Source organism: Hyposmocoma kahamanoa, unplaced genomic scaffold (genome assembly GCF_003589595.1).
Source record: "Hyposmocoma kahamanoa isolate Upper Pololo Valley unplaced genomic scaffold, ASM358959v1 64, whole genome shotgun sequence".
Taxonomy (NCBI): Eukaryota; Metazoa; Arthropoda; class Insecta; order Lepidoptera; family Cosmopterigidae; genus Hyposmocoma; species Hyposmocoma kahamanoa.
Genome location: NW_020653852.1, coordinates 13823050 through 13834554, shown reverse-complemented (window position 1 = coordinate 13834554; position 11505 = coordinate 13823050). Strand labels below are relative to the sequence as shown.

Genomic DNA, 11505 nt, shown 5'->3' with positions numbered 1-11505 from the left:
GACGTTAATGTTCGTTGCCTTTATTATCTATAAATAATTGTTATTCTGAAGTTTTTGAAAATATATCTATTTCTCTTCAAACGCGACACAGCGTCCCGTAGTGCGGGAGTATGTTGAGTGTGTGCGTTATGCAATCGCACGTTTGCGTCGATGCAGACGCGATGCAAGCGCGTGGCTTACATCGCTTTTAAAGGAAGAATATGATCAAATTTACAAAGGCAGAAGATGAAACGGATAGCATTATTGAGAAGGCGGTCAAGCTTATCCAACATATCTTCATTAAGATCAGCGTACCAGACATCAGCATAATCAATGAGTGAGAATATACTTGGTGTATGGTTCATAATATGGTGACAAGTAAGATTTTAGTACTAATAGGAAGAAAGTTTCGAAAGCGGTTGAGAAAACGTAAAGAAGTAATAACTCTCCGACTCACCTCGGATACCTGTGAGGCCCAACTTAGTGAGGAGTCAATGTAGAGGCCAAGGTTTTTAACACTAATGCTGAGCGGAACTGACGCGTTCTCATATACTATATGATGGAATGAACTATGATGGAATGAACTATAGTCAATCTTGGAGATCTGTTTGGATCCACCTACGACAATAGCTTGATACTTCAATGGATTGACAGATATCCCAAAATCAGTTGACCATATACTAACGCATCGTAGATCGCGGTTAATCTGAGAAATCGCTGAATTAATGTCCTCAGCAGAAGCCTGTGCGTAAATCTGCAAGTTATAAGCATAAAAATGGTAAGAGTAGTTAAGTGAGAAAGAACGAAAATTAATAAAGAGGGAGAACAAAAGTGGTGACAGAATTCCACTCTGCGGAACACCAGCCATTAAATCATGCCAGTCGGAAACTTTCGGTCTTTCGGAATTGCTTGCTGGCGCTCACGAAGGTAGGCCGAAAACCAATTCACTGACAATGGCGAGAAGTTAAGTGGCTTCAGACTGGCAAGTAGAATGTCGTGGTCTACCATGTTAAAGGCGGTGGAAAAGTCGACAAATACGATGGCAGTGACTAACTGCTTCTCCATGCCCAGCCTGATGTCTTCAGTAACTTTCAGGTTGTCGTACCATGTCCCGGGCGAAACCCAGATTGAAAAGGGGAAAGAAGGTTATTAGAAAATGTGAAGGAGGATACTTGTTGATGACAGTGGATTCTAAGAATTTAGAAAGGAAAAGAAGACTAGAAATAGGCTTAAAGTTATTAAGTTGCACGGGAGAAGGTATTTTTAGCAAAGGTATAATAAATGCCTTACGCCAAACAAGAGGGAAATCACCATTCTGTAAAGATAAGTTGATGATATGAACAATAGTAGGGAACAATTTGATCAACAATGTTGACAATCATCTCTCTGCTCACCTCATCACATCCTACGGCTTTGGACCTTATAGAAAACATAATTTTACGCAAACCGTCAGCTGTTACTGGAGAAAAAGAGAAATAAACTGAAGAAGATAGAGGCCTGGAAGCAATTACTCGAGTAGTCTTGGCCTTAACAGAAGTATCAAAAAAAGGGGTAGACGAGAAGTGGTAGTTGAAGTCGTTAGGAGTTAAAGAATAGGAGTTAGGTTGAATAGAACATTTACCCAAGCCAAGAGATCTGAGGAACTTCCATATATTAGCCGAAGAACAATTGGAGATGTTACTATAAAAGTATTGACGCTTAGCTGCCCTCTCCAGATGGAGATGCACGTAATAGATGTAATCAGATGATTACATCTATTACGTGCAATCTTATACAGAGACCAATTAGCCTCCGATCTATTATTGAAAACCCGAAACTGCTGTTCATGTCACCTAGTCATGGCCATACGAACGCCTTTACTAATCCAAGGAGCAGAATGCCGCTTTACTCTAATAGCCCTTAGTGGGGCATGGACTTTGTACAGTTTGAGCAGACACTGGTTAAGATTGGAAATTATCACATTAACTGACGATGCACCAAGAACCTCGGAAAAATCAAGTTCAGTTCGTTGCTGGTTGAAGTTCGTCCTCCGCCGCAGCGAACGCCGAAAGATCACCTTCGGTGCCTCAACTTGACATAAACGTTGCCATCCACCGTCCAACACCTTTTGATACCAAAGCGTGAACTTGCCCGGACAAACATTGCTTACCGCTGACGAGCGAGGAACTCTGGGACTATATGGGGTGTATGCTTTAAAGCTGTCTATTTACTCCACACAGCAATTTTCAACGAGTTCTCTGTGAAACGCATCAACACTGGCTGGCATTTCCTGTTGCCTGTCAAACTGCCCAAGCGATGGCAGGTACTAAGGTTCTCTGATATTAAGTTCATGCCAGTTTATCATTAAATAGATCCACAACAAACTGGGAAAGATTCTCTTCAACAGTCTCTGGGATGCCGCTTACAAGAAGATATTTCCTACGATGCCTCATTTCAATGTCATCGACAGATCTGCAGAGTTGAGATTTTTGTTCACGCAATATCTGTAGAATGGACAATACCTCAGATTTGAGTTCACCAAATTCATCCCACAGACGTAACTGTGATTTCTCTACTTGTAGTTGTGAAGTAGTATCCTTCCACTGAGTTTCCAGCTCATTCATCTTCTTAAATAGTCCTGGCTTCAAGAGAAAGTTGAGTTTCTAAGACTATTGTGAAATTGGCCATTGTTATAGGTTGTTAAACACACGGTGAATAGTGCTTTAGTAGAGGTAGTGGTACCGGACAGGACAGTATGCTGAAACACTATTATTTACACATATACTGTGAAGATAACACTAGTTCAAGATTCTGACACTATGTACTATATGAAATCACTGCCATTACGCTCACTGAATTAATGTAAGTAATTAATTAATAAAGATTATTATGGAAGCTCAAAATTAAGTTGTTTTTACTTCTACCGCCATATGCATCATCGCTGCATCACGGTGTTAACGCTGCTGCATAACATAAAACAATATTTGTGTTGTTAACAGTACTATATCTCCACACAAACGCGCAAATTTCGCACTTACAGAAGCGCTTCTAATCTCACAACATAAACTACATAAGGACCGCGTACGGACAGATCGTGTTTTCTTAGTGTGAAATCACACTTGTATGAGGATTACTAAGACGGTTCCGGTCACTTTTTACCTTAAGGTGAAATAGTATCTTGGTTGCGTAAGCTTTAAAGCGTGTGAGGTAATAATAAAATACTAAATAAACTGACGGTCCCCAGACGTACATATATTATTACGGAACACGTGAGAGAAAACTTCGTTGAAATATCTCTTATAAACACGGAAGAAAAAAACAATGGAACTGCCTTAACCTAGATACTATCACCGCTGTCGCCAAAAACACACATTCATAATTTGAAACACTATGAAATCTTGATAATGATTGATCGTAGTTTCAAATTTAAAAAGAAATAGCAAATATTCTTTATTACATATAGATCGAGATAGATAATATAACTTAAACTTAGCCCTGTTGGCATATCGTTGAAATTTCTATACCTATTATTACAAGTTACGACGTTTTGGTTTTACATTGAAATTTCAATCAATATGCGGTCATCTAGCGGTTAATAGCTAAACGAAGACGACGGATTCGTTTGCTTGGTTCTTCAAAAAAGAAGCGACCATATTGCAGGGCAGAAAATTGAAAATGTATGAAAATTAAATAAACTAAGATTTAATAATGATAGGGAACAGCACTATAGATAATATTATAAGTGCGACTATCATTTTTGCAACCATAACGTACAAAACGAAAATGGCGGACTGAGCTCCAGTTTGCGGAACTCTGCAAACTGTCGCCACACGTACTTCTACTGTATTTATTGTTCTGTACTTGTAACAATCGCATGAAACTTTCGTAAATTTTTTCGTAGATGAATGTAGCAAATAAATAAAAACGGAACTTCGCGATTTTTTATCGAGTGACGTTTAAATCAATCGTGTTTCGGGCCCCATAATTACCTACCGTTATCACTTACATATACTACCGTTATCATTTATTTTCATTATCAGTTAAAAGTTTAATTCGTATTTTCTATATCGAAAACCAAATTTCCGTGTAGTCGTAATGCGTGAAAACGTCTGTTTTGGGTCTCACTTCACCTTAGGCAATATGTGTTTCGAGATGTAAAGATGCACTGACTTCGCATTATATTTTTCATTCATTAAAATTTCGTAAAGATTTCACATTTACATCATATATGTGATTGAATACGACATCAACGAGGCGATGCCAGATCATGTCTTGCGCTGCGGTTGCTATCGTCTCGTTCGAATTCGAAGCATACGGATCCACTTCGTACAGCTGCATTACGAACTCTAACGCATAAGGTATACCATACACCTGTAAAAAGACAGATGTTAAAAATATACATCCGCATGATGTGTACACAAATCAACAATGCCATCTACTGCTAAATAGCAGAGTTCATCATTTTGTTTGTATTCTTCTACTTTTTTGCTATATTCGTTCAAAGTAAAGTGCAACAAATAAATACATCAACACATGCAAGAGGTTTTTTGTACTTACCGCTGAAGCATAATCTACACTAGAGCCATTCACTTTTCCATACCAGTTGTAGAGAGTATCCATAGAGGCCGCCGACTTGAAGCTGGCATTTTTCATCGCTTCTTCGATGTCGTCTTTCAAATCTATGTATTTGTCATCGTCACCTACTATTTCTGTAAATCCTTTCGGGTAGAGTACAGCATCACCCTAAAATAAACAATGAAACACTTGCAAATTCATAGTTGCTTTTCTCTACACAGGGAACGAAGCTGAAGAAACGGGAATGTAAACTGCAACTGCATTATAATAACTAACCCTTCATTGAAAAGACGTACGTGCAATAGACTACAGGAGAAATGCATTACCAGGTCTTTTTTAAATACCTTGTAAATATGTTCATGGTATCCTCCAGCGTGCACATGAATATACGCGATCATCTTGTGACCATGAGCATGAAATACATCTCTAATAGCTTGTGTCTCTGGTTCAGAAAAAGGACGACCACCGGGATACTGTGGGCTGCAAGACTGCAACGACAGCGAGTTTCCGAAAGCGACATTGAAGTTGCGGTCCAGAGCCACCCCTGGGCATGTGTCTTGCGGCGACACGTTCTTGTTCCACAATGGAAACTGGAAAATCCTTTCTGTTATTGCATATTAGCGTTAGAGGTCGTTGGAGAAAATTTAAGGTGAAACCAGTTTCTTGCCCAACAGCATCGCTTGGCTTCATAATTAAGAATATACATATACGTAGGTGTTAACGCAGACTATATAATGACTATGATTTTCAAATATGACTGATGGTCTGAATCCACTGTATTCGTTTTCGGCAACCTGTCACTTTCAACCTGTATCATTCACAATACTTCTTCGAAATCTTTTACACCGTTTCGGAAAAACTAGGTAAGGAGCAAGCATTCATTCAAACAATTGCATTTATAATAAACACTAGACAGCTTACGTGGTAACTATACGCCACTCCATCAGGATTTGCCATTGGTACAAGATAAATATCAAACTTGTCCAAATGTTTAAAATAAGTCTTGAGGAGTAACAAAAACTTTTTCACTACAATCAAACAAGGTACTTCTTTAAATCCCATAACACTTAAACCGTGGACAATGAACACGATTTTCTTCTCAGGAACATCATTGGCAAATTTGTTGTGTTCGGTTCGAAAATTCGTGTCTTCACTATTGTGTAATTGAGTTGCTTGAAGCATAATTATTTCGTTGTACTCGGTAGACCGCCCGATACGGTTTATAGTGACATTTGTATACTCTGCTCCCCTTAATAATTGTCGTAGTTGAGCTCCTATCTGAAACGTAAATAGTCATTATAATTGAATAATAATTGTACCAAATTGATAATCTTTAGGAAAAAATTGTGTACATTTAGTAAGAATTGACTTCCAAAATTAAATCTCAATTACAGTTTCTGTAAATTTTTAACAATTCTTATGCTTTTCCGGCGTGATTTAAATAATCTTGTTTTTATTAGAAAAGAGTAGAAGATAAGAGATACTCTCGATGGAACTGATCGGATCTTAAAATTTGCCAATATATGATAAAACATTTAAGCAATGGCAATATTTTCATATGGTATAAATACTTACACTGTAAACGTTGAACAGCTCTGACTGTTTAACATCTTGTTTCATTGTAGTAGTAGTAGTCGTTTGTCTGAAATAAGAAAAACGTTAATTGAGATAAAATTATTATAGACCTAAATAAGCTTTACAATATGTGAAGGTGCCTTAATAATAAGTGTAAATATCGAGTTCTTAGGTTTCCACCATTATTAGACATAGGAAATGAAACTATTTTATTGTTCTTTCAAACAAACCCACGCTTCTGACCCTTTGCTGATCCATGGGTGACGGCTGTCTGACCATGTCAGTTCATCAGTCAGCCGTGACATTGGGACGTATAAAGGGCCCGAACCATTGGGTTGCAAACAACCAAAGTAGTTCAAAAACTACTGTTACAAATGTATGCCATTTAGATCCCAAAAAAATAGTTTCATTTCGTATATGTATAGATTTTAATACGCAAACAACGAACTTTTCATCATGAACTAAATGCTAAAAGTTTATCATCGTCTATTTTTTTTTATTAATACTAAGTGACGGGACGAATAAGTTGTGTGCCTGGTGGTAAGCGTCACGCCTGTCCCTAACAGTTGCATTGTCACCTGACAGGTCCCATATGCCTGTAATTTCACCAGCACCCTTGCCCTTCGAAACTGGAACGCAGTAATGCTCACATTACTGCTTGGCGGCAGAAATAGGTAAGGTGGCAGTACTTCCCCGGTCGATCTCTTTCACAAGGAGCTCTACTAAATTTATAAGTATTCTTTGTATAATACAATTGAACTTACTCCTGTTGAGTTTCCGCTTGAACCAATTGATGGTGAGACGTGTATCCATTTTGTAAGGTATACCTACTCCAAAAAAAGTTAGATTATTTCCGAAAATTAACGAGTATTTACGTAATTATTAAAATTGTTAAATACCTACCTGCGATTGTCGTTGCCGTAGCTGTTGACGTTGCCGTAGCTGTTACTAGCTGTAGAATACCGATGAGAGGCTCTGTAAACGATGCACCACCATAATACACAGCATTATTCGCATCGATAGCCATGGCCATTTTGTCGATAGCAGTAACATGCAAAAATAACTGATACGCTTGTGTTACTATGATAAAAAGCTATCATTATTATTTAAATGAAGCAGTAATCAAAGTGTTATAATGAGTCTACGTTAACTGTGCCTACAAGTCGCACCCTTGGTGTAATAAGGTCACATCTACAAAATAACAATTTTTCAGGAGAGACGTTTCTGCGAACGAAATTATTTGATAACATTTTTTTTACTTAATAGGAGAGTTATAAATATACACATATACATTTTTTTTTCATAATGTTCTTTTCGAAGAACTGTTTTTTTAGCATGTCTAAGATATAACACGTACTCTCCAAATTTTAATGGTGGGTTTCTCCTCCTCAGTACATTAGTTCCCCAGTCAACGGTCGGAATTTTTGAACTGTTGCCCATTAGTGCGATCAGCGAGTCTAACAAGACCCTTCGTCGTTGTTTCGCAAGGCTTCGTAAGCGGCGTTGCTCAACAGACGACGCAGCTGTAAAATTTGACGCGTTCTCCTCTATTGACATCGTGCGTCTAAATTTTCTGTAACAAATATTTTATTTGTATTGAATATCATGATGGTAATGATATCCATCTGTTTATTGTGAAAATACTCCATTACTTTGTTAATATTATTGTTACAAAGATCGAAGAAACACAAAGAATGGTTCCTTGGACCCAAATGGACTTGAATCAGTGACTGTTGCCTCTACGTGGCTACTGCTCTGCCAACTAAGCAACGGATCGAGGCAGCACATTAAGGATATAGTCGCTGGCTCGAGCCCAGTCGAGTCGAAGGAATTTTTCTTCGTGTTTGTTCAATCTTTCTATCAGCAATAATGACAACAATCATATAATATTTTGTACGATTTTCATACAAATACTATATAAATAATTTGTTCTTCTTTTCCACCTTAAGAATAGATTTTACAACATAATTAATGTAAAAAACATCGTACAGTTCAATTGCGAGGCAGAAGACTGGTGCCTACTAGTCTGTACTGAAGTCTGGACCTAGTACGCCTGGTAGGTGTGGTACCTGTAGGTCGCCAGGTATCCACCACCAGATCCCAATGATACAATATTATGATGATGTTGTTGACAATAGTAAGACGTTAAGGATACATTGGCATGATAATATTGAAAATACACGAATTATTTATTGTTAACTATTATTTTTTGTGTAACTGCCTCCGTGGCCGAACGGTTACCATGCCGGACTGCCACGCAGAGGTCCCAGGTTCGATTCCCGGGCCGGGAGAAATGTTTGTATAGCCTACATTTATTTCTCTCGGGAGTTTGGGTGTAATTTGTGGTTGTCTATGTGTGCGTCTATGGCACCCGCGACACAGGGTTTCCCTAGTGCGGGGCTATGTTGAGTGTGTGCGTTATTAAGTTAAAAATAATAGTTTTGAGAAAGGGCAAGTATGATAATTGATTTTTTTTATAACATTAAGTGACGGGACGAACAAGTCCAACAAGAACAAGTAAGCTACACGCCTGTCCATAACAGTTACAGTGCCACTCAGGGCTTTTAATTGCAAAGATCTGAGGGGCACTCCCACTGCGCCCGTCACTCTGAGACATAAATTGACAAGTCCCATGTGCCATTTCACCAGCACCCTTATCCTTCAAAACCAGAACACAATAATGCTGACATTATTGCTTGGCGGTAGAAATAGGTAAAGTGGCAGTACTACCTTGGGCGAAATCTTTCACAAGGAGCTCTACTGCTAAACAAAATATCTTTCTTATTCGTAATAATTAACAAAAATAACGTTAAGGTATATTCTCGAAAATGTACACACATCAAGCTACACATTGACGAATCTTGTTCCTTTGCAATGGAGGCGATTTTCGAACAAAAATGTGTAGTCTGATGTACCGTTGTCCGTACAATACTTTCATGAAGTGTACGCTTAATACCAAAATATATAAAATGTTATTTTAACCTACAAAAATGAGTAGACTAGTTATTTAGAATTAGAAAATACATTGTTGCTAGTAATTGGAAAACAAATAAAAATACAGGTTTGTGTTCCAAAACGTATTTCAATTATAAGTACATGTATATTATTATGCCAAAGAAAAAAAAACACAGTATCGTGGTCTGCTTGTAAATAATAATAATATTATTAGTATTACATGTAGAATAGCAGTTATTTTGTACGAAAAATGAACCTTGACGGGATTTAATAAAATAAATTTAGGTATTTAAAGAGAAATAAATACAAAACTTACGAAAATCGCTTAAGATCATTACAATTCACTGAAAAAAAGTAGAATACATGAAATTCAAATTTTATTTCCAAGTTTTTCAATATATGTATGAATTGTAAACACAAATTATTAAACTAATAAATAAAATATTGTACAATTTTACATAGATACATATACAATACATAATATACGTTACGTATTCTATGTGTAACAGTTTTAATACTTTCTTGCATTTGTCTGTTTCAAAAGAGCTAAATAAATCTAAGGGTCCTCACGCATTGCATGTAACAGCACCGCACTGCAGTGATTAGTTGTACAAGATAGTGGCGCAGCCTCCCCGCTACGAACTCTTTCACAAGAAGCTCTACAGCTTGTACTACTAATGTTACTCTGTCACTCAAATACATTAAGGTATTATGTACTACGTAGTACGCATTACTTCAATGTTCAAACACAACACAACTTTATGAAAAAACAATGGTGAAATCATAGTTAAAATAATTATTTTGCGTCTACAAATTACAAGTTTGAATAAAATAAATTGATTACATTTTTCAAATTATAACAGAGGATTTGAAAAATAGCTAAGTCTGGAATTTAAGTCCTATTTAAAAGAAACTCAAATGACTAATTAGAACGTAACCGAACTGATATCTATAACAGTCAGTTTCTTAGTTTGTTAACGTTGGGCGACATCTAGCGGTCAAAGAAAGAATTTCAGTACCTACGTATAGATTAGGTCCATATTAAGTTACTTGACGTAATATGAAATGTACTGATTATACCGATTTGTAATAAGAGATTAACTTTACTACAAAAAAATAAAGTTGTAAAGATAATTCCTTCTCCAAATATACCACGCGAGAAAGTGGTAAAATTATTAAAAAAGTGCACGATGTCAGGGATGGATAATGATGGTGAGACAGGTTTTACAAAAAATAATTTGTGTCCAAGTTACCAGTGCACGGTATGTATTAATATTGTATTAACTCAGTCTCACTCTTTTTTTTAAGGCTTAACTACTTACATACATTTTGACCATGCAATTATAAAAAAATATTTCCTCTAAACTTTCGTCTCGTCACAAACCTGCGGCACCGTACAGCTTGTAAACATTTCATTCAATTTTGTAAAACATAACCTTCAAAATTTCAAACCGGAATATCTTTAATTCCAGATTTCTCAGAATAGTAAACCCAAAACAAAATTTGCTCAGGAATTTAGACTCTATATTTTCACATATTTTTTCATAAACAGACGCATATAAATTATGTCAACAAAATTTTATAGGGAAGTGCGCCATTGTCCTCATTTTTGGAAGCACTGAAAAGGACTGTGATATTTTTATAGTGTAAGTCACGAAAAACCCTTATATACGGTATCAATTTACTTTTGCAACAGTAACCCCCAAGTGTGATAGCTTCCAGCTTTGCTGCAATTACAAAATTCCGTGGTGGTGGTGGTGGTGTTCCGAAATTATGTGGTGATTACAACGTCATATTTGGAAGACTAATTGTCAACATTTTGAATTTTTTGGATCCAAATCACGCATTAATGTTTTTTTGAAACATACTAACTTTTCAGGCTCTTCAGGGGTATTATAGTTACGGTTTACAGCATTTAGATAAAAAAAACATTGTTTCATTTGTATAAGAACTCGATTTCGGCATTCTGGGTCTTTAATTAATAATAACGTAACGTAACTTACCTTCAATAAAACAAAATAAACTTAATACTACAATGATCACAAATACTATGAAAATTGGTTCACGTCGGCTCATATTGAAAATATTTATACGAATGTCTGCGTTATAAAAAAGCGTGATATAATTTAACAAGGTAGTAATATAGTTTTTTTATGTAAGTTTGTTATGCAAGCTTTTGATATTGCACAAGCATTTCCATTGCATTTATATACAGCATTAAAATAAATAATAAAACAAAATGCATTTCCGTCGTCGTCGTCTTTAATTTTATAATCCATAATCGAATTACTTTAAATACACAATTCTAAAAGCCATTTATTAACTATAGTATCTATAACATTTTATTGTAGCCTCTAGAATATACAGGTACTATCACTGGAACTAATATTCAACATTACAACTTTTCCATAATAATATTTTATTTTTATGAACATCATGTTG

General features: G+C 36.3%; 1 protein-coding gene across 1 annotated transcript; it reads right to left on the bottom strand.

Moving 5' to 3' along the window:
- Positions 1-3392: 3392 nt before the first annotated feature.
- Positions 3393-11132, bottom strand: LOC113230767 (carboxypeptidase B-like). Its single transcript, XM_026464853.1, has 10 exons — positions 11067-11132; positions 9380-9407; positions 7466-7681; positions 7012-7083; positions 6873-6935; positions 6109-6175; positions 5455-5811; positions 4878-5123; positions 4516-4701; positions 3393-4329 (listed from the first exon to the last, which is right to left on the bottom strand). The coding sequence occupies exons 3-10, from the start codon at positions 7663-7665 to the stop codon at positions 4144-4146; spliced, it is 1377 nt and encodes a 458-aa protein (XP_026320638.1). The 5' UTR covers positions 7666-7681; positions 9380-9407; positions 11067-11132; the 3' UTR covers positions 3393-4143.
- Between the last annotated feature and the right edge of the window lie 373 nt (positions 11133-11505).